Below are 25176 nucleotides of genomic sequence, written 5' to 3' on the forward strand. Positions count from 1 at the left end.
TCGAGCAGCTCTCATCCTCCTTGCAGTGTGGTGCTGTGCATATGGCTGTTCATGCATAGGCGAACACGTGTGTATACTCTTACTGTCTGAGCTGTACTTTAAATGCTAATCTGCTCAGACAACAGGGCCAGTCATGTCCAGAGGCTATGGGCAAAGGACGGAAGGACCTTGACAGCATTGTGTCCCTGTAAGAACGCCTCCGCCCACACTGGTCAGCCTCTCTTACCTCATGACTGTCAAGATAATTAAGATTGCGTAGAATCTGATTAATAAGGCTCTGGGGAGACAACCTCCACTGACATAGGCACCCATTTAATACGCTTGCTTGTAAACAAGTTGGGTATTTCCACAGACAGGAAATGAGTTCTATTTCTATGCTATGTTTAAAAAAAGACTGATAAAATGAAAGGTGGCATTAGGCAATTTGAAATGAGTGACAGGTTTAATGAGAGATGAGAGGAGAACATTTTGAAAGAAGGAAGAACATAGAGGTATTGGCAACTAGCCAGGCTCCTCTGCAGGGTGTCTCTACTTTTGGTGCTTGAACAGCTGGTCAGTTCAGACTTTTTGCTACATTGGCCTTAAAATATTGTAAGATGAATAGTCTTTCCAATACAGAACATAATAGACATACCACACTTTCTTAATGCAAGCTTCCCAGCACATGCACCTGCATTTCTGTGACTGGAGGGCCAATCCAATTATCTTTTAATAGACATGCGCTTTAATGTGGAACCACCTGGATTTAAACTTAACGTCTGGCTCCTTTTCTTCACTTGTCTGCCAAAGAATGCTTGAGTCTGTTAAATGTGCATTTATTTCAATCCAATTCATGCCCACATCACCAAATATTATAGGTTATTTGGGTTATATAAGGGTTATAGCCCTCCCCAGCAAAAATTCCACTTGCTGCCACGAGTGCTAACCACATGTTTAACCATAATTGTCTCATTTGATTTTTGTCAGAAGACTTGAGCCTCATTCATAATCCTTTTCATCCATCACGGTGCCCACACAGTGAGACTGATGCATTTACAGCACAGTAGTTATTTTTGAATTGAAGGACTATTGATTTAATATTTCTGACTCCATCAGGTGCACAGAGCAAGCACGTTTGCTGAAATAACGCAATGTTTGACAGTTGCCCAGGTACATACTGCTGCGAAGAGAATCTTCAGCATATGCTGTCTTGTATCTAGAGAATCAAATCAAAGAAGTCTGGTCCATTCCATTATTGGGAGAAAAGGTCAATCCTGGCACTGACTAGTGCGCATCAGCAATGGAGGGTCTTGAGAAGGAGCATCACGATCATATGAATCCCTGATGCAGTTGAGAGCAAATACATGTTAGTGAGTGGAACAACGTTTGTTGATTTGGACTGAATTGAGCGAGGACTTTCTCTCATTCATCACCACTACATCTGCCAAAAATAGCAGGAGTGGTATTAAAGTTTCACCTTCCATTCCATCCTCCCACTGCATATAAAAGTTGGATGTGATATTTAACCAATGTGTTCAAATATGTCGATGTATAATTATTGTAAATATTCCTGATTCCTGATAGGCATTACAATCAATATTTAATGCATCGAAATAGTGAGCAGTTTGCGCTTTTTATTTATTTGCATATTTCATGAGCAGAGGTCACAGCTAAATAGACAAATCAGCAGCAGCAGATAATACTGTCGGTTTCCTCTACCCAGCTCAAAGTCGGGCCGCTGCAAACTTGTGTATATTTCCCAGGCTACCATTTACCTTTGACTTGATCTCTCCATGCTGCTTTTTTTTCTTTGCTCAAATTGTATGTTGTGTAACTATTCTATTTGACTAATCTTGGTCAATGAGGAGACTGTAGAGCTGTAGAGAAAAACGAAAGAATATGCAAGTGGAGGACAAGCGGCAAAGCTATATACATAAGTGCCTGTACTCAATTTGATAGAAATAAAAGCTCTTAGTTTTGCAGAGGGATTATATCTCGCAATATTCAACACCCATATTCCATATAGCATGAGTTTGCAATATTGTGCACATATATTTATCAATCTAAACATTTTAAATAAATCACATCACACTCACCAGACATGCTGATACTGACACAAGGTCTGTCTCCTTTCTTCATGTCTGCTGGTCTCAAAAAGTGCCTCCCCAAACATTTCTAGCCTTAAACAAGCCACATATAGGGTGTTGTCTGTGGAATTATACACATTCCAATGCATTTCAATGAGCATCAATTATACGCACATTGTTGCAATTCCCAGGCTGGCCGGTCTCACTCCCCAGTAAATAGTGGGGGTCAACTTTATTTATTCTATAACTTATTCTATAACGATGTGATTCAGAAAAAAACATATCAGGTGTTAAAGTGCTGAAACACATTTGTTTTCATACTGTCAGACATGGATCATCCTCGAAACCTATTTAGCAGAGCTTCAATTTCTATCTAGTCAGCAAAATGTCTGCATGTAGAAAGAATAAATTATTCAGTTCTGTAATGAAGGTGCATGGAAGAAGATTTGCTCTGTAAAATGGTTGTTCCTTTTATGAGGTTTGCTCAGGGACTTGGGAAGAACTGAATAGCTGAAAGGTCACAGAAAATTAATATGAATATTTTAGTTTTATCCCCCAAAGTCTTATACTACTGACATGTTACACGGCAAATGGAAGGAGCCAGGCAAGTTAAATTCCATCAGCTGCATAATGTGAACCAATGTTCTTATTCTGTCTAAGTTTCAGACACTGGTAAGGATTTATTGGCTGTTTTGTTTGCAAACAAAATACAAATCAACGTCATTCCGTTACGTTGTCAAATGTGACAATGAGCATTGTAAGTTTTGTTACAAAGACTCAAGCACATAAAGGTGCAAGACACAATGGAGCAAATCAACGATTTAATCCTACCTCTAATTGCATGATTGTTGTCAAAACCTTGTAAATGATCCAACCAAAAGTTTGAGAATTGAAGGAAGCTTGAAATTTGTCACTGGTCGTACATTAATTCATCATGGTAATTGTTGACTGGCAAATAATTTTGTTTCATGTTTTCCCTATAGTTTGTGTTACCCAAGATTATGTCAGTTCTATGTTTTGCCTTTTTGTTGTAAATTACCAATAACTGGACTCCTGGCTTGCTTCCTGTCACTTGGATCCTCAATCCCACTTTGAAACCATAATTTTAATTAGTCAATCAATTTCTTTGTACCAGCCAGCAGGTCCTTAGTCATAGAGGTAAGAGCTCCTGGTACTCTAATGAAGGCCTTCAGATTTGACAAAAAGTCATGCAATCAGAAAATCCTGAATCGAGGCTTTGTATTTCTGGCAATCCAAAATGTGAAGGAACTGTTGCGCTTGACTAGTAGCATAACAATAACTAAGAATAAAATCTACTCTAGTTCCAGAAAATGAATTTAAATATCTTTGACCTTTTGCAGCTTTTTCTACAGGAAGTTTGTCTTGATAATACGTTCGTAGAGCATTTGTGAAAAAACATGCATGTTCCGAATATTATAAATTGCAGTTGCCAGGGGATATAGTATTGTACCAAACAACTATCAGGATGTTATCGTTAATTAAGGAAGAGATAACATAAAGATCACTAACTCCGTTTTTTAATCGATTTCATAACAACAACAAGAAAAAAATAACTAGAAATCTTTGATAGTGTATGCCCCATCTTCCTTTGTTGCTGGGCAACAAACAGTTCTTGGCTCTGTAACGATTATGTGCTGACCTCCTACAACCTAAACTGTTGCTCACAAAGAGAACTCAAAAACCTGTTATTACAGGAGTGGCTTCTTCATTTTTTTTTTACATCAGCAAGCCATGCTGTTGTATAGCAAATCTGAAATATTGTTACACGATGTATGTTTTCCCTTCATTACTAGACTTGTCGATGAAATATACCACCGACAAAGAGTCTTAGGAAGCTGGAAACTAGAGACATCCAGTGTTGGGTGAAAAATTGGATTCGTCACCAGTCCTCTATATTGGTTATACTTGTTCCGCCAGATGTTCCAACAACCTTACCACCGTGCGTTCATCTTAATGATCCATCCATCCAACCATTTTCCTTCGGGTTAAGAGTGACCTGGAGCCTTTCCCAGTTTAGGCCATAGACACCTGAATCTGAGAATCTGGACGTTCATTCAGCAGGATATCATTGGCATCTCAAATAGCGAGCACTTCCAGCATGTTCGCTTTCATTTTTAAAAGATCAATAAAACATGTTAAAGGAAAACATTTCATAAAACACACTAGTAGATATATTTTTAATGTTTTTGTAATATGTTCGAATAGACCTACATTACCTTCATGTGATTACGTTAATAGCTATAATGAATAAAACTTATTAATCTTGTGGTTTGCTGAAAATGGGTCGTCGTCATAAGAACTTGATATCTGTCCTAATTAGGGTTGTTTTCTTTGTGTATTCTGGACTGGTACTGGTCACAAAGTAGCATTCACACCTATGGAGTCTTCAGTTACATGCAGAGAGTAATTTTGGAATGTGGGGAGCAAGCACAAGTAGAAAATGACTCCACACAGTGTGCTCGACAAGATTCAAACCTCAAACGTGGGAACTGGTAACCACTCACAAGCTGCGCTGCCAATTTAAAACATTACGTTGGCTAGCCAAGATTTGAGTCAAGCTACTCTTTAAAAACACGCTGGTAGAAAATACATTCTCTTTCGATGTTTTGTTACAGTCGGCCCAAGCGGGAAAACACACACTTAACGTCAAATGAGGACAAAGTCATAGCTGAAGATTGTGAATCTGCAAGTCACAGTGCTCAGTGATATGTTCTGAAATCGCATAAAATATTCAGCTCCAAATATGTTATTGTGAATCAGGAGCATTACAATGTGAGAGGAGGAAAACCCACCTTCAAAAAGCCTAGTGTCTGAGAGACACAAAGTAAATAATCAAAACAGCATGATAACAAACAAAAAGGCGGTTTGGGACTTGTTTGTTCCTCCTCTTCATGGCGTCCAAAATTTGGAACATGTGAGAACTCTATTTGCCAGAGGGTACTTAGGAAAAGCCCCTTTCAGTTTTTTTGGGCTCGTTCTAATAAGCATGCACACTTGACTAAACCTAGTAAAAAACAACTCCTTGTTCTCATGAGCCACACAATTTTCCAGCAACGTGAGTGTCACTGCAACCCCTGCAGCAACATATTCCAAAACAACTTGGAGCTTTAGCACACTCAAACATGACAAACACGCTGCAGTGAAAGCATTAAGCGGAAAATGCTATGGAATAATCTTTCGGGTTAGGGGCTTTTGTTGCTCCATCCATCCATCCATCCATCCATCCATCCATCCATCCATCCATCCATCCATCCATCCATCCATCCATCCATCCATCCATCCATCCATCCATCCATCCATCCATCCATCCATCCATCCAGCCATCCATCCATCCATCCATCCATCCATAAAAACCAAAAAAAGAACAAATATTTCTAACCAACAGTACTGTAAGAAAAACTACAGTCATCACAGCGGTGTCCAAACTTGGTACTTGAGGGAATGTTTTACATGTCCTCCTTGTCCAACACACCTTATTCAAATGATCAGAACTTGCTGATGAGCTGTGAGGCGTGGCTGTCAAGGCCAACAGTCTGCCGCTGTGCCTCTCGGTGTGCTCGTCCACTCCACTCAGCGAGCTGCCCGATAACATGAACCCATCCAATGCATCAGTGGGACGTCTAAGGCTTCAACAGTCATGTTGTGCTTCTGCCTTCTGCCCTTTCTTGTCCCAAGCACACTCCACCAACTGGTTCATTGCATTCCACTTTCTCCGTCTAGGTTATTGATCGTTCCTCTGCATACATAACATGCAAGTTGTTTGTGAGTCTACATCACATGCTTGGTTGAATTCCAGCAAGTACATCAGTTGGTCTCAGAGTGAGTGACATGGTCAACTCGAATCGTTATCAGCGTCAGTTGCCATGCTGTCGCCACTACAAAACTGTCCCTGAGAAAGATGGATGGATGAACTTGCGTCTGCCACTATTTTAGTAGACCCATTAGTGTGCTTCAGCTTATTTTCTGTGTGCTGTTTTTCATCTCACAGTTCTTTCATTTTGCTCTCATTTTGTGGTGTGTATCGTTTCCTTCGCTGTCTTCCATCCTGTGTTATCGCTTTCACGTTTGTTGTACTTGTATTCTCTCTGGGCCTCCATCACCAGATTCTCATTGAAGAACAAAGCCTGAGCATTTTCATCTAAAGGTTTATCAAATACCAATGGAGATATGCAGATATGCAGCCTCTTTGGAGTGTTGTCTGTTTTTTCGTGTAGCTATTGCACCAAGTTAATCATTATTGCTGCAAGTGAAATTCTAAAATAATTTCAAGAATGCGCGTAGTGAGTTTTTATTTCAAACATTTGTGACTCAAAACTTGACAAAAAGCGACACTTAAATAGTCAGGGTTGGAGTGGGACTCATTTTCAAGCAGGAGCAATTCTAAGTAAAAAGCTAGGTCTAAAATTCTCAAGAATTGCGATTGTGGTGTCACCCCGCTGAAAAAATTCTGGCTCTGCCTGCGTCTGAAAATGTCAAGAATGTCCTCCTTGTCAGTTTAGCAACACAAGGTTGGCATGTCAAGGAGGATCACTGGGGTGGCTACCGTTTTTGGCTCTTGAAGATATGTTAGTGTGTGTGAGACAGTCAAAGCACTTGCAAAGGACAAACACCACAGCAGTGCAATTCAAACACTCGCTTCTTTTTATGGCTTTCAAATGCAGTATATAATCGACTCGCAATCAAATGCTTGACATGCTAGAGCCGAAACATAGTCTGTTATTAAAATCTGAATCTATCAATTTCCTTGGGTTCCACCCTCAGTTTTCTTTGGACCTTCCACCAACATTCTTTTTCCTCCCTGTTGATTATGTCAAAAGCAAAGTAAGAAAATGCCTGCACCATAAAAAAATGAAGTCCTGAATGTCTGCCCTTAAAATAATATAGGCTACCAAGTCTGTATATTTGGATTGACTTACGATATTTTCCGCACTGTAAGGCGCAGTGGATCATGAGGCGCACCTTCAATGAATGGCCCATTTTAAAACTTTGTCCATATATAAGTCCATATATTTGGACACGCCTGCTGTAGTGGCTCAACATTGGTCCATATATAAGGCGCATCTGATTATAAGGTGCACTGTCGGCTTTTAGAAAATTGGAAGTTTTTAGGTGCGCCATATAGTGCGGAAAATACGGTAATCTAAGTCTCTTCAGTTTGGACGTTATGATTGAAGCAATACCTCCACAGAGTAACCATGAAAAAAAAAAAAAGGACTAGGGGCTTCACATTCAGGCAGCACAACTCCGCGTTAGTGTGAAAAGTGATGCGACCAACACAAGCCTCAGTTTGCTTGTTTGGAAATTTGGTTCGTCACACTGCGCCATGCAGTGTGTTCCGGCATCTGGCGTTTCCTAGCGTTGCAATTTGGTGGCACAAATTTGTCTGAACCTTGCATTGGCTGGCACCATGTCAATGTTTTGACACTGTAATGGGATTTTGGTGAGTTTGATAGGGGCACACGGAGACTGATTCTGTGCCCTGCGGATGTGTCGTGAATGTCATCATATTTAAACCGTCCTTGGAGAAATCAATTGATTGAATGCATTCGTTTTATCATCTTCATTGTGTTTTTAAAATCACCTTTCTGGCCGCAACATTATCTGCCTGTGGAATTTTGCTTGCGGTTCCTTATAAGCACACTTGTCTCATCAGTTTTTCTTCCACCATGTTAAGGACTGCACGCCTCTCACAGGCTGCATTTGAAGGTAATGAGAGCCGCTTTGATTGGCAGTGAGTCATGGTTTTACACCCACATGCCATTTTTAATTGTGCGAAGCTGCGCTCATCTGTGAAAGTAGCCAAACTTAGTCTATGTCGCCCTGATACATAGTTAGACCTCACTTGGCGCAAAATTTGTACAAGGCACAAAAATAGAACCCTAACCGTCACTTTAATTTGCTTTTTGCTCTTTAAATACCGTCCGCCTTTTGAGATGCTCAAATGTGAGATGCAGGAACTGATTCATGATCTTCTCTTATGACACAGCTGACACTCTGAAGAGCATTTTGAATCCATATTGAGCAGCAAAAGCATTAGAAACAGAAGCATGGGTAACGGAAAAAAACAGTTGAGTTATTTCATAGACTTAATCTGTTTACAAAAAGCAGAATCGGACGTGAGCTGAAGAGAACATAAGATAAACAAATGGTGAAGTGTCTGACAGTGATATCATAGTTTTCTCACCGTGTGTGTGCAAACCAACCACATCTATCAGCAAATGAGCAAAAACAAATGATAAGACAAACTTCAGAAGGCCAGGGCACTTATTTCTGGAGGACATTGACCACTTGAGAAATTTGGACAAAGAATGTGAGTGAGTGCTTCTGCTAGGATCCAATTTATAATGTACACTATTTTTCTTTTCCAACTCCATGATCCTTGCCATACACTCTCCAACGGCAGATCCCAGCGGGCTCTTCCAAGTTATTGTTTTGGTCCAATTTTAAATCCATCCTCTCGGGTCGTTCTTTTTGCTACTTAGAACAAATCTAATAGGAGTTGGTGTCTTCGCTCGCTCAGGCAGAATCCAAAAAGTGATCAAATTCCCTATGATTGCTGTCGTAACTGCGTGACAGGCTGCTTCTCCTCCTCAGAAACAGGTTTTCGCTGAAACTGGCACTTTACCCACAAGCCGGTCTGTAAACTGTCAGAGGATGAGCGCTAACAACAAATCACACCATCTCATCTAAGTCCACAAATTAGAACAAATGTGGCAAATGTGTTCACAACACCTATATATATATATATATATAAGCATATTTATGCTTATATATAGATATATAAGCTTATAAAAATAAATGTATGCATATATAAATATAAAACGTATGCAAATATATAGTATATATATATTTATATTTATATATATTATATATACATTATATATTATATATATAATATATATATATGTATATACATATACATTTATAATATATATATATACATATACATATACATTTATAAGCATAAATGTATGTGTTGTGACTGAAAGAGCAAGATCCCGGACACAAGCAGCCGAAATGAGTATCCTCCGCAGGGTGTCCGGGCTCTCCTTTAGAAATAGGATGAGAAGTTCGGTCATCCATAAGGGAGTCTGAGTCAAGCACCTGCTCCTCCATGTTGAGAGGAGCCAGATGAGGTGGCTCGGGCCTCCTGGACACCTCCCCAGGGGAGGTGTTCCAGGCATGTCTCACCGGCAGGAGACCCCGGGGTCAAGCCAGGACACGCTGGAGAGACTATGTCTCTTAGCTGGCCTGGGAAGGCTTTGGGATCCCTGGGATGAGCTGGGCGAAGTGGCTGAGGAGAGGAAAGTGTGGGGGTCCCTCGTGAAGCTGCTGCCCCTGCGATCCGACCCCAGACAAGCGGTAGAAGATGTATGTATGGATTTCTTTATTTCTTTTGAAGAAGAAGAAAAAAAGAAGAAACTGAGTACTTTGAACGTCTTCGACAATGCAAGTAAATATAGGTTGTAATGAATGGAATGGAGTATGACTGGCGCAGCAGCATCGAGGAGTATTTCTTTGGTCGGCCTTCGCATCGGGTTCCACCACACGGTGGCCCTGTCCTTCTCCTGTCGATGCTGCTCTTCTTCCAGTCTCCACGGTCGCGCGGCTCGTCCTCCCTCCCGCCTACCCTCCGCCTACTCGCCTTCATCTCCCCCTCCCTCATAGTTGCACAGCTTCCTCCAGTCTCCAAGCTCGCTGCACAGTGCACACACCGCCGCTCCTCCAGCTCTGTGCTGCGCGCTGCGAAGATGGTTGGCGGCGCGTGTGCTCGCAGGCTGGCCCGCCGCTCTCGGTCCGCCCTCATCGTAGCCCTGACGGTGCTGCTGGTGCAGACGCTGATCGTGTGGAACTTCAGCAGCCTCGACTCCGGTGAAGACAGCCGGGGAGACGGAGGCTCCAACGTGCGGGAGAAGAGGGACCGAGAAGCGGGCAACAAAGCCGCTGGCAGTGATTTCCAGCACGGGATGCAGAGGCAGCAGCGGCGGCAGCATCTTCCGCCTCCCGAAAGAGGAACCTCTCGCCACATACAGCAGCCGGTAAGCCACATGTTATATCCCCGCGTTGGAGCAACCGTGTGGCCGTGATAGACGCATCTGGCTTGGTCGCCTTATCCTCCGGTGTAGAAGATGAGCGCACGACCGGGCCTCCCTCACACTGCACGTTTATTATTTGTTGTCTTGAACGAAGGCAGCCCGGGAGGCAAATAACAGCATGCCCGCAGTCACACACACTTGGCTCCTCTGATGCTGAGGACAGCAGGCACATCGCAACGCTCGAACTCCCCACTGCAAATGCAAATGCCAAAGCTGGGCATGTAATGTGAACTCACGACAGTGACGGCATGGCATCACCAATGCCTCACTGTAAGATCAGAAGATGGCAAATAACAGCCTTGCACTCAAATTTAACATCATGTCATATTTGCTTCTGCTCATAAATGTTAGAAGTTGATTTGGGTGGCTATTTATAAATTAAAATGTTCACTGAAATGATTGTTGTCTGTAACTGTTCATTTTCAAAATAGTAATGGTCATGTTTGAGTGCAATTATCAGAGACGTTGTCAAGTTTGGATGTAGGAAATGGACCCAGAAGCAGACAAGACATGAAGTTGAAAAGTACAAGTCTTTATTGAGTAGAAAGCAGGAGCAGAAGAAAGCACAGAATAAAGGGTAACGTAATCAAAGTTCAAATTACATAACACACAACAGAGGCATTGATCTTTAAATATTTATTGGTGTAAAAGTGAACGACATATTGACAGATGCAATGTATCTATCCCGTTCATACAGCTAAACCGAATTTTAAGGACACCACATATTAAGAGGAGCTCTAGATCACTGTAATCTGAAACCACAATAGATATTGTTGAGCAGTAAAACTTTAAAATCCGTTTTATTGTCTTTTAGGGCTTGTGATGAAGACATTTCATTGGTTTATATTTGGTTGTGCAGGAGCCAAATTGTAGAGGCAGAAACTTGTGGAAACTTGATGAACAATACTCGATAAGCAAGGCTGCTTCCACCCGTTCCGTTTTCGGCGAGTACGGAACGAACTCTAAGCTTTGTAAAGAAAGTGTGACTTATGATGTCTGTGTACGAGCTGAAATAAAAAATAAAAAAAAAGTCAATATGACTGTGAACCAAAGGAACACCTAAAAAGTGCATCAGTGAGGAATATCCGCATAAGGAGCTGTTTTGGTGCCTTAGCTTCTGAGATAAATAATACAAATATTTATTTGTACACTGAGCTGACTGGATCCTTGTGCCCTTGAGGTGGTACGGTGAGCAGCTTTGCATTTGAGCAGCACTTGGGCTCAGCGTGTTCATTTTTACTGCCTGATGGCTGACGTTAAATCCTGGAACTTCTCTTTCACGCGGTCTCACGAGACTTTAGGCTGCCCTGGAGGAATTAGACGCAGTTGTGTCTGGCATTCACGCAGCATTTTCCCTTCATAAAACTGCCAGCCTGCTCTTCAGACTGTGTGCGACCTGTAGACAACTAGGGTGGGTTATGATAAACTGTGGCCTTCGCACACAGTCAGTTCCTCTGAGCCATGCACTGTATCATCTGTTCCCTCTGTACTGAGACAGTCGTTCCTTCTGGTGGGCATGTTCATCCCACCTGCCGGCATATTGACAATACAGTCATACCAAGGAAGCGTTGCTTATCTGTGATGAAATTACGCAATAAGATGCTCTGAGGAACTCTAGGCTTTAGTAAATTCATGACCTCCAGCAAAGAGTTTTTGCCTTCATTTGTGGTTGTTTAAAATAAAATAAATAAATTTGAATAATTTTTTTAAAAAAAGTACATTTTCTCTGCAAGTTATTTCCTTGAGATACTTAAGACAAGCCTAATGAGCGTCCACCGGTCATTTAAATGGCCTGTCATGATTGTCCAACTGTGGTTCCCGCATTGGACATATTCAATTCATGTCTTCTAGATGCATGCCTCCCTTTGATTGGATAATCACTGCTTTTAACTGGACTTGTTTTTTTAGTTTTGCTTACCCACTATTGTGGGTGGTGTGTGTGAGTGGATGTTAGAGAATGTGGTTGGGCAAAGGAGAGTTCTGCCTTAAGGGTGACGTATAAACGGCAAGTGATGCTTGGTGAGAAACAATAGCTCATTGAAAGGACAGCAACACTTCTCATCCGCAGTAGAAGGAGCCAGAAGCCACAATATGACAATTGCGGGATTTTGATGTGGCAACTTATGCTGGAACAAAATAATACGTTGGATGTTTGATTCCAGATGGTAGGAGAGAAACTTGTCATTAGTGGTTGTTTGGCCTTGTGGGAAGTGATGCAAGTGTCTGGAGGTATTTTCTTTTCTTAGTCCTCTTTTACTCTCCATATATTTTTCTATATTCTTTATTGGTGAACTTTGGTTACTCTTTCCCGAGTCGGATGAGACCCTGTGTTTTGTTTTCCGTAAATCAATTCAGAACAAAGCATGGCATCACATCATTGTCTTTTACCTAGACTTTAACATTAGGAAATGTGAATCTTCCAAATTTTGAACAATCTGCTTTCAGCAGGATGCTGAGATAGTTTCTTTGGGTTTCACATCTGGTCGTCAGCTTTTTCTTCCCTTTTGCCATTACATATAGTCAGGATATTTCCAGTGGTGTCCACGTTGTTAAGACTTTCCCTGTTAGTCATAGTATAGCATGTAACATTTCCCTACTTGTGCGTCTTTTCCGTCTCCATTAATGTACAAACTATTCACAAATCTTTCCCATGGGAAAAGTGGTTTTCACGTCTTGTTTCCCCGTGCTGTAGAGACATTTGCTGTCCTGAACTCTACCCTATTAATTAGATCAGAGTTAATCAATCAACCGGGACCTGTTTTTCCCTTGATTGTTGCCAATAATAAGAAATGTAGCAAAATAAAATAGGAATAATTTCAGCAATTACATTTAAGAGCTACATAGAATGCTGTTTAATCTCTAATGTGCAAGGTCACTAATAGTGTCGTAGATGACTGAGTGGCACCCGACATGGGATGGATTCCCATAATGTAGGTAATAATGTCAATGATTGTCTGCCTGGGTATGTGGCTGACTGATGTATACCAAACCTCAAGTGTGATAGGACCTTACTTCCCCATGTCTCTGGACAGTGCACACCAATAAAAATGGATCGCTGGATGATATACAGCACAAATACATGCAATTAGTGCAACGATTAATCAACAATTAACTGATTACTAATCACTAATGCCCTCCGTCCGTCCGTCCGTCCGTCCGTCCATCCATCCATCCATCCATCCATCCATCCATCCATCCATCCATTCATCCATCCATCCATCTTCTTCCATTTAATTGTTGATAATCGATTAATCATGTACTTTTTTTTTAAATGTGATATTGTCCGAATGCTCAGAATTTCAGCTTGTCAAATTTAAGTATTTTCTGATTGTTGCCAATCTCCATGAAAGCTGACTGACTATTTTTATGTTGAATCAAAATAAAGCATTTGCTTATCGGGGGTAAAATAAAGATCAACAGTTTTGCAATATCACTTTAAAATGATTTCCTATTTTTGAATAAGGGGATAAAATGAAAACATGTTTTTATTCAATTCATCGATTAATCAACAAAATAATCGACAGATTGATCACTTATAAAAATAATCGTTAGTTGCAGCCCTACATGCAATGCCTGTTGAATTCACACACTGCTCTGAAATGTGACATAGTTATTTCATTCCAACAAGGCAAAAAATGACATTGTGTGCACATACGTACATGCACAGTTGCAGTGATACATTTTTATTCTAAGTATGCATCTTCAACAAACAACCCCTCATATGCCTGCTCTGATTTATCTTGATACAATAAAGAAGACTAATAGGGCTAACTACATACAAAAATATCCTTTTACTTTTGGTAGTCCAAATTTATCTGCACCTAATTTCCTAGCTTGTTTGAAATAACCATCAAACATATTTGAAATCAGTCACATTATCTTGAAGTTTATTTTGAGCCAATCATTGTGTGATATTTAATAGCATGTGTTGTCGACATGAAGAAATAGCAAAACCATATGGTTGTGTGTCTCACACAATTGCATTTGTTTCCAGCCCATTTCAAGTGCCAGTCACTGTCAGTGTTGCGTATCATAGCGTGGCCATTTTAGAAGTGGTTATTGACTTTTAAATTGTCACCACCATGGAAGTAAATGTTGCTGCAATTTGAGCTATTCTGCTTTAAGCAGACCTCCAAACACACACAAATACAAGCCAAAGAGACTCTGTGGATGCAATGAGTGGTTGAAAAAAAAAAAAAAAAATCAAACATCACAATGGTTACATCAATAAAGTGCTTCTCTGTGAAACCTTTAATGAAGGAAAAGCAAAGTGGAGCCTGCTGATCTGTCCGTCACTCCATCTTCGGTCTGTGAGCCTCTTTAGCAAATGCCGTTAAGTCTCAAATAGAGGGGGAAGCGTACTCAGATCTGAGCGAAGTGGGATGCACCTCAGACTTGAAAGAGGCACATTGAAAAGCTCAGACACTTTGATGTTGAAGTGTAATTTGTACACATGACACCATCACACTTCAAATCCCGCACTGGGAAAAACCTTTTCTTATTATTACGATACATCTTGAGAAAATCGAGTTGGGAGCTGATCTGACATATAGTGCTGTCATGGAATTTTAAAACTTTCGACTATTTATAGTGTGCAGACTGAAAGTTTGCATATCCATAGCAGCTCAAACACTAACTTGTGAAACACTCCTTGGAGCATCGGTGCTGAAAGTTGTGTCTTCGGTCATCTTCAGTACGCTATCCATGTCTAAGGGTCCTCTTCGGCTTCTTTGCTGACTTTGTGCGGAGGACGAATAGCCCTTCAACTGATCATCAGGTGTCAGGATGTTAGAAATACTACACACAAGCTTGAATAGAAAACCTACCTGCATGACTCACCCCTGCCATGTCAGCTCTGTTGACTCTCACTTAGTAGACGAGAGTATGGGTAAAGGTTCATGAGTATCATGTTTGACAGGTTACATGGTTACTGGATCATTAAGTTGAGCAATGTGGAGACAAGTGTCACATTTGTCCAACTAAAATGTGCAATTTTATTTATTTATTTCTTGCACTTTAACTTGCCAAATCAATGCTGTTGTACACTTGTTGCTACTATAAAATAAGCTTGGGTCTTTGGATTTCATTTGGTTGTCAAATCCCTCAGTGACCTCTTCTCACTGCTGCTGAAGAGTGAAGGAATTATATATATATATTTTTTTTTATTCTTGTACAATCCACTACCACCTTTTGGTCAATTTTAATGTATTTAACATATTGAAGTTATTAAAATCAACACATATTAGACATATACATAATAATTATTTGTAGAAATATCCATCCATCACTTTTTGCCCATCCCCTCAACACTGATGGTAAATGACAAAACCAAACCACTAGATTGAAGATGCAATCTTGTTACCACCTATGAGATTACAGAGCGTTTTCATTCACTGAGATTGACGAGCATCTCAATGCAAATTAACAATTTTTGTTTTTTTAGACTTCATTTTCATTGGCCCAGATGGTACAAGTGCGCGTGTGTGTGTGTGTGCGCGTGTGTGTGTGTGTGTTTGTGTGTGTGTGTGTGTGTGTGTGTGTGTGTGTGTGCGTGCGTTTAGCATGATACCCTATAATCTAGAAGCATCAATCGCCACAACTGAGGCCATCTATCCAACTATTGCAAGGTACCACTGTGCCCCCCCCTCAATCTTCCCCCCCTTCCTCCCATCATCCTTTGCAGCTGTTACAGATGGTTTCATTCCCAACGCATTAATAACACATCATCCAGATGAATGAAGCTGTATAATGCGTAGTGTTGCCAATAATCCCGTAGGTAAGAGGCTTAGCAGACAACCCCGTGAGAGACAAAGCGAAAGATATGAAGACGAGGAGGGAAGGGTGGGTGGGTTGTTGGGGTGTTTGGATAGAGAGGTTAGATTTCCTCGCTTTCTGAAGTGTGGAAGCAACATTTTCGGATTGGGGCATGTTTTAGGCATATTTATTCCAATTGCTTTTCATAATTGCCTTCTAGTATTTATTAGTTATTGACATATTCCAAACTAAATTCTAAAGACATAATAACTGGAGTTGAACTCAAACCACATTTTCAGTGGCCAACGAGTCAAGCAGACTTGATAGCAAGCATTCGAACTGAGGCTGTGGCATGATTGATTGTAAATCACAGAACAGCAAACTATTAAATACAACTACACTCAATGAGGGTTTAGGATTAAGCAAGACATTTTTAACAATTTATACCAAGTTCTGCAGTGGTTACTTCTTGCAGTACTGACGTCTTGTTCTAAAAAACATTCCATGTGAAGTTCTTAGAAGAGAGTTGGCACCATGTTAACATCATTTTTCTTCGTTTGCTGACTGAAATATTCTTTTGGAACTAGTATTTCATCTTTGATCACCTGAAGTCACTGTGTTCCCAGAAGCATTCCCCACAAACAGCCTTCTGTTAGTGTCAGTAAGGAATATGTTTATCTCTCAGCTGTAATGGCCGCATCACGCTGAAAATGACTTGACAGTCTTTTGTTGAGGAAGCGTTTGAGGTAGCCTGCCCACTTTTCTGCAGTGCGACTGCATTGACATGCAACATGCTGATCCACATGTAACACGGAAATTCACAAGGACATGTAATCCCTCCCACTCATGCTAATAATGGCACTGAGCATGAGCCACTTTGTTGCTATCTTCTTTTCATAGTCTAATCTCCGAGCATTTTTGGACTCCATTAAAACACGGCGTCGGAAAGAATAAAAGGACTGATAGTAATGTGAAGACAGTGACAATATGTCATGGTGAGGAGGTAGGGACTGTTTCATTTAATGCCTTATTGTCCTCCTAGTCCAGTGGAGCAAGTAGAGACAGTGACACTTCTATTCTTTCTTCCTCCCTTTTTCATCATCTCTTCACCACTGGAGATGAATACCAACAGGCCAGAAGACTTAAATCTATCTGTGATTAAGAGAAGGAGTGAGAGAGGAAAGAAAGAGAGAACAAGATGGGAAAAGAGAGGCTAGATGGAAGAAAAAAAAGATAAATGTCTCATCCCTTCTAAAAATCCAACATTGACTCAAATCCTGAGTAATCCTCACAGAAACCTGGTTTGGTTTGAAGACCTGTTAGCGAAAAGCATTTGAGGCAAAGATTGTGTAATAGGACAGAAAACCTCTGTTGAAATAAACCCAGAACAAATGGATCAGGTTAGGGCTGTTACTAATGCTTATTGTAATCAGCGATTAATCTGTCACTTATGTCGATTAATCAATGAATCAGATAAAAAAAAAAAAGCTTCTTCATTTCCATCCTTTTATTCAAAAACAGGACATTATTTAAAATTGGCAAAGCAGAAAATGAACAAAAAATAAATCACAATTCACTTACCAGTTTGCCCAAAACAAGTCAGGAAAAAAGGGCAAAAATGATGATCATTTTTTCTCTAAATAAGTGAATTTCTTTTATTGATTCAACAAATAGATAAATTAGTCTGGTTCACAGAGGACTACAGAATTGGTAGAACATTCAGAAATTTTGAACAATGGACAATTATAAATTTAAAAAAGTGTTTTTTTCCAGGTTTATCATCTAGAAAGGTTTACCCGGTTTCTGATGAACAAAAATAGAAACAATTCTTCACAATTGTAATGATCAATTAATTTGATAACTGATTAGTTGAGGATCATTGCACATCACAGTCATGTATTTTATTTCACCTCTTGTTGGTAATCTTAATATGATGCTCAAGAACCTAGCATGCCTTAATGTATCATGAATAATTCGAAAGGAATATTAATGAAACCATAAACGTAACTTTTGTTTTGTCAACGCAAACCAGTAATTGCTTTACAGTGAGGGAAATCTGACCTTGCAGTGACTGCGGCCAATAGCAACAATTTCATAATAGTCCAATTCTAATTTAGGGCCTGAATCCTGAACAAAGCTGTTTCACCCCTAAACCCTCTAGCTGCTGCAAATGTTCCCACCCTTGCAATTACATCACAATTATAGGTCAGCATGGTTGACCTTACGCATTTTAACATAGGTTTTAAAAATTCCGGAAACAAAAAGTACTTCCGTTATAATTCCCCTCCCTCTCTTTTTTTTTTTTTTCTGCATTGAGCTGTGATACATGTAACCCCAACTAAGAGTGTCCAGGGGACCAATACATTTTCTACCAAGTGGAATAATTTGGTTCAGGCAAATATTTTGGTGTCACCATTGCCAAATGTGAAAACTTACCACTTGACTGTGACAATAGAAACAGAATGAGAAGGCCACAAAAACACTCTGCTCAAACAAAGCCGGTCTTCTTGTAAAAAACAACCACATGCAAGAAGAAAGAACCCAAAATGCTGTTTGACCTTCATGTTTATTTTGTTCTCTTTTCGAAACCTTGAACCGAATTGTACCACTCAATTGAAACTTGCATTAACACTCGGGTATTTTAAGGTCACCGTTAAACGTGACTGACATTGCAAGTTATCCAACATATTCATCGGAACAGCTTTGTAAACTATATGATCTACTGATGTTTTATTCAACACCGACAACGTGCTGACTTGATTGACAATGCTCTCTGGGTCCGAATCTACGGGTGGCTTTGTTTACATAACACAGACAGATTTCAAGCATCACTAATGAAGCGTTGTGTTAGTTGAGGCAGTGCACTCAAGTGGTGCTTGTTTCCCCTGATTGGTCTCTGTCCTTTCAATATCTCACCTGCATCTGCGTGGCCATTTACATTCAATAACAGACATGTCTGCGGACACAACCAACATTCAAAACTTAAGTCCGTTCAGCTCGTATATGCAGATTAGGCTCTCGCATGCCTGGACACCACACATTATTTCAACTCAAGCTTACATTTGATCTATTCAGAGGGACTTTTCTGTTGCCCCAACCTAATATCACTTACCGTATTTTCCGGACTATAAGGCGCACCGAAAAAGCTAAAATTTTCTCAAAAGCCGACATGCGCCTTATAGTCCGGTGCGCTTTATACATGGACCAAATTCTTAAATTTAAACTGGCCCGAAGCATTGTGTCATGAAATCAATCATAAGTAGCCCGCTGAAGACTATGAATCATGAATCAAAAAGACTATGGATCGTTATTTTGTAATTATAAAGTATTTTTTGGCGTCTGAAGTTGAAATAAAAAAGATAAAATGGAGAATGATTTGATTTGGATTAAAAATCAGACATGATGCATTAATGGTGTGCCTTGTAGTTCGGTACACCTTATATAAGGACAAAGTTTTAAAATGGGCCATTCATTGAGGGTGCGCCTTATAGTCCGGTGCGCCTTATAGTCCGGAAAATACGGTACATCAAGTGTGGGTTTCACTAACTGAAGAAGAGATCTCAAATATATGAATGTGCCCTTGGCCTGGCAATGCAAAGAACATCCACAATATTACCTCATAATTCCCCCTCACAAGCTGACCATACAACGAGAGAATCAAGGTGAAGGTCAATCTGTCTACTTGAACACCATTGAGGTCAGTGAAGCAGTTCAGCCAAGGCTGCCTTTGCCTCAGGGCCAAGGTACACATGATGCTTGAATCTGACCGCTGAAGATACACACACATATAATTACATCCAGTTTCCATACGGCCACTCACAATATCTCCTTGGGTTCCAAAAGATCATTCAAAAACCAACACATTAGAATTTTCCTCTTCACTCGTTCACCATAAACCCACTCAGACACTTTGAGAGTAAATACAATTGTTGAAAACTCCCCACTACATGAATAGTAGCTCTTCAGTATTCATACCGCATCACCAAGACCAAGCAGCAAGCTCCTGCTCATTACAAAACAGGTGTTTGCACTCTGTCCGCTCCGTACTTGCTTGTCTTCAAGTGCACTCGCATGCATCCACACTGGCGTCCATGGCTTTGTCTCCTTCCTCACCCTCTTCATAACTGCACGCCGCCACTCATCCGTTCACCCGTCTTCCCAACCCACATCTCCCTTCTCTCCTATCTCAAGTGGGGACGTCTCGCTGCGCCGCAGAGTTGCTCAGTGGTGCTCCAGACGCCACAGGCCTCCCAAATCAGCTTCAATGAGGAGCCCTGCAGAGGGTGTCGCTGCCGGGGAGAAATTGCACTGTAATTGAGCGCCCCGTAATCATAATATATTCTTTTTTGTTGAATTCCTCGCAGCGGTGAATCATCAACACCATCGTCATCATCATCAGCAGCATCATCATCATCATGCCATCACATCAGCAACGCTCGGCATACACTGTCACACGTCGCCGCTTGAGTTGACCTGCTCGATTCTCTCTCCTCAATTGCTTTCGTTGCACTTATTTTATTCCAATTTCCTCCCTCTTTCCCTTTTCTGTGGCTGCTTGCTCACTAGCAGCTCCTCTCATCTGAATCCTGCCATCCCTCACATTTATGTTCCATTACAATGAACCCCATGCCTTAAAGGGATATCGAAATTAGTGGGGGGAAAATACCAAGGAGAGGCTGGGAAAAGAAGTAAATGGGATCATGATGGAGAAACTATTACTTTATCTTCCACACTAAACATGTAAATTTCTTCTGTTTAGTGTTGCTTTCCTTAACGCTGTTGTTGGTTGCATGGGGCTTAGCCTTAAGCTTGTGCCATCTTGTTTAGGGTAAGAAGCAAGGTACACCCTGGACTGATCATTTTTCAATCACGCCTGATGCCTAATTCACAGTAGTGGCCAAATATTTTGACCTTGGCTTCCGGTGAGTAAGTGATGCCATCCACCTTTTAATAAGATTATCCAAAAAAATGCTATAAAAAAACAATATATGTGGCAAGAAAGGATGGAGGTGTCTCACAGATTTGAGGACTATTATTACTAAAGCCAAAAACACTATTGCCTTTATCTTCCACGAGATCGCCTCTAAATAGTAACTCCAAACATCCACACTACAAGATAACAGCTCAAAATCAATTTAGAGATTTTTGAAGGGGTTGGGGAAAATAATACGTGCATGGCAACACATCGATGCTGGAATATGATTGAAAAGAAAAACAAAGTAACACACAGACGACCGCAAGCCGCGAGGCCAAGACTCATGCTATGAAATAAAGACAAAAAGACTGTTGGAAATAAATCATTAGCGTTTTATAGGAGTTGAAATGTCCGCTTACTGATAGTGTTTGAGCCTGCAGAGAAGACTTTGAAGGCCGTAACAGCACACCACTGCTAAATGGGTTTTATGAAATTGTAAGAACAAAGATCAAGTGAAATAGAAAATCTCCAAGATGGAGTCAAACAACATGGAGGTGATGAAATGCGACTGGGATCATTCATAAGTTTGAGACATTGCTAGATGAATGGAACTCACCTCAAAGTTACTTTCCTTTCCTGTCATTTTTTAATGAACGAGGCAGCACGCTCTTCATTCAGTCCCTAGAACACAGGTGTCAAACTCAAGGCCCGGGGGCCAGATATGGCCCGCCACATCATTTTATGTGGCTCGCGAAGACAAATTGTGCATCAAATTCGTGTGTCATTACTAGAATTGCAAATTGTCTTCACTTTTAATAATATCTTTTTTTTGTAATATTTGACCAGTTTTTACTCGTCTGATTTGAAAACGAGTTATTTGTCAGTTTGTTTTGTAGCTTTTACTGTATATAATATGAGGTGCTCATACATTTATTTGGGTTGACAGTCATAATGGCCCTCCGAAAGAAGCTATGACTACAGTGAAAAAAATTTGTTTGACACCCCTGGCCTAGAAGAAAAAAATATGCTATATAAATGTAAGCCATTTTCCACAATGTTCTAAAGTTTACCCACACAGGTATAGAAAAGTCTTTGTGAATTTAGCAGTTTCATTGAGTTCCAGAAGACCAAGAGTAAAAGTGCAGTTATGGACAGAGATTGCCGCCAGAGATTTGGCTCCCTGTGAATAAAAAAAAAAAAAATACTTTGGGGCCCACCACTTCAATGCAGGATCGCAATTACTATTTTCTTGGGCAACCGTCAGTCATGAGCCTCTAGAAATTCATTCATTTTTTTCCCCCCCTCTTATGGCGCCCCTAGTTATGCATGTGAAAGAATGTGAGCCCATTCAAACTACACAGTAGATGTAAGAAAAGACAAGAAGAGAAATAGTGGAAGCGAATTCTAATTGAAACCCAGACTGAGATGTAAACAGAGACAGAAGTTAAGGGAAAGCAAATGCATGTCAAACTAGATTTCAAGCCTGCAGACTGGCACGTGTGTCTATGTGTGACCCGAAACAAAGAACACTACTTTTTTTTTTTTGGGTGGGTAGTCAGAGGCTCTGACTACTCTCTTTGTCCTCAGGTTTCCACTTAACTGCTGGGAGGCAAATCTGTTTAGCTTTTGGCCTACGACAATATTTTGTAGAACGCTTAGTTTACTCAGAGCAGATGAATATGTCTTTGTCAGTCCTTCAAAAACAGAACAGATCTTTGTTGTATACCGTGTGGATGAATTTAACTGTGCTTATGTGGATGGTAATGTTTTGTGCGCTCTTCATACTATGCGGCTGTAATCGTCTTGCTGAAACTGCTGAAGAGATTTGGTGGAAGCAATTATAAATCAGCCAGGACACGTCTGCTTACTTAGCACTCAGTCTATTTGCTTAAAAGACACAAATGAGTGCTGTTTAATGGCAATAGAGAGGCAGTCTAATGACTAAGTAACTATTTTCCTGGTGTGAGTTGCTCCAAGGTGAGTGGAATAATCAAAGGAATAGGACAGTATTTACACTGGTATTATGTCCACTGGCGGCAATGAAGATTAACGAGCATGAGGTTCATTATTGCCTTCAAATGAATTCCCTTTCCGACTTTCATTTTTTTCATTTCCTTTTCTTTCATACCGTATGTTCAGCTAAAAATATTTCATTTGTTACTTGTGACTGCTAGGCAGGTGGCAGTTGTGGTACCCTTGCTCGAAAAATATAAATGTAAAACGTATGATTGTTTATTTATTGGAACCTCATGTTCGACTCAAGAGTGCCCAATTTACAATTTGTTAATATTTTTTGGGACAGTCTAATATGCTTAAGGCCAAAATGTTGCTTAATGTGGGACAAACTGCCGTCATTTGTCAACAAAGTTTATGTGGAGACTGCTACTCATGCCCAGTTTACTTTCTACAAATATTAGAACGATCACTCCAATAATGTTTAGGTAATGGAGCGTACGCATTCTCCTCTCCATAGTGGTACTCACTTGGGAAAAGGCCTAAAATTGTCTTGTGTTTTAAAAAATAATAATTGTAGTATTTCTTCATATCCTTTTACTGTGTTCTCAAGATAATTTGGGTTGAAAATGTGCAGGGTACTCTTTTTCCAAGCTAATTTCATTGAATCAAAATCCCAGGTGTTTCTGATTCAGTTTCAAAAAAATAGATTAAATAAATGTTCATAATAACATAAATACTAGTATTTATTTATTTATATTTAATTAATTAATACATTAACACATACATATTCCATCACTAACTGGCATTGTTTATCAGCATTTTGAAACTTTACATATAATGTGACCACAATGTTAAGAAGAATATTGATTTATTAGAAACATACTTTAAATTCATTCTCTGATTTCCTGGCGGCCTTCGCATGAAGTCAGATGGGATTAGGATCCGTGGTTGTGTATCAAAAAGTTAAGATTGATTATTTTTCTTTCAAGTATAAAGCAGTCTTAGCGCCAGTGAAAGTGCACAAAACTAACATGATGGGAATAAAGTCATACATTTCACTATTTAACAAGAACACCAAAGATGGAGAAATCAATTGTGATGATGTTCAACGTTATGCCCCCACCCCCCTTGGCAGCATGGGGACACATTGTGCATGACGTGTACGTTCTTTGACCCTCGACAGCAGCTGCTAATGTAGTGTGCAGCTGTGTGTTTGTTTGTGTAACATATGTAGTATGGGTGAAGGGTAAGACATAGGTTTGTTTGGCATCAATTTATTACCGCTACAATGCGCTCATTTTGAAGCGCTACATTAATCCACGAGTAACTTTTTGATCGCTGTCCAGCTGTGTGCATACGGCACCTGCTGGGCCACCCCGAGCTTCACTGCTCGTTCCAGCGTCCTGCTCTTGCTCTCACGGGCCTCAAAGGGTTTCTGTTGGCACATCTTGTCAGATTGATGCTGCACGATGGGCTAACTGCTCCTTTTATGACCGGCAACATCTGCATGTAGCCTGCTCTTACTGCAATATTAGAGCTGAGAGAAGTTTTCTTTTGCTTTGCATACGCATTACCCAATTAATAAGACAGAACTGACAAACTGAGTTGTTCATATTTCTATCTTTAGGACAATTGTAGCCTAAAATTGGGATGAAATCACTAATCCCGACTCAGAGGGATGTGTTCTGATTCATTCTGGCTATTGGCAAGTTTCCCGTGGAATCTCAATGGCAAAATGACGGTTGCTGAATGTTCTTTTTAGAATGCTCCGTTATGGTTTGTGTGAGATGAAATACAGTCAACATTCTTTGAGTTGTTGCAGAGAACACACACAGCAACAAATAGCCGGTTGGCTTTGTTTAGATGTGGTTTCCGTGTGTGTAGTGTCAATGCATGCTCTATTCAATTATAAAATGAAAAACCTGTAAAGGTAGATGTAATTCATTTAATTTTTTCAGATTTGTTCGGATTTTGATTATTTTCTGAGTTAGATTGATAAATGAATATGTTGCAGGATCAAAAATTAAGGAATCATAAAGATTGAATAAGTGTGCAGGGAATTTATTAGATTTTTTTTTTCGTGTGTGTCATCTTATCATTCAGTTTTGCTGCACACGTTCTCTTCATTTTCACTTGCCACTTGTTTTTGGGACTATATATAGCCCGCAGTTAACTCTTTGATGACCCCTCCCCCCAAAAAAAGAAATATATTGTTCATTTATAGATTGCACAACCTTAAGGGCTTTAGACTTGAGAGGTTGCCCAACATGTGGCAGAATATTTGAGCTCGGCTACACGTTTTCATAGACTGCACCAAATTGATATGCAGAAAATTCATCATTTTTGCCTTCTTTACCGTGCATCACTC

General features: G+C 40.2%; 1 protein-coding gene across 1 annotated transcript in view; it reads left to right on the forward strand.

The window, feature by feature from the left end:
• The first annotated feature begins 9652 nt into the window (after positions 1-9652).
• xylt1 (xylosyltransferase I) overlaps positions 9653-25176 on the forward strand; it is a 64480-nt gene continuing 48956 nt past the window's right edge. The window contains exon 1 of the mRNA XM_088373735.1: positions 9653-10126. Within this exon, the coding sequence (XP_088229861.1) occupies positions 9662-10126 (465 nt within the window). The 5' untranslated portion in view covers positions 9653-9661. The remainder of the gene's footprint in view (positions 10127-25176) is intronic.

The sequence above is a fragment of the Syngnathus floridae genome, chromosome 4 (genome assembly GCF_059516105.1).
Source record: "Syngnathus floridae isolate MCC-2025c chromosome 4, RoL_Sflo_1.0, whole genome shotgun sequence".
Classification (NCBI taxonomy): Eukaryota; Metazoa; Chordata; class Actinopteri; order Syngnathiformes; family Syngnathidae; genus Syngnathus; species Syngnathus floridae.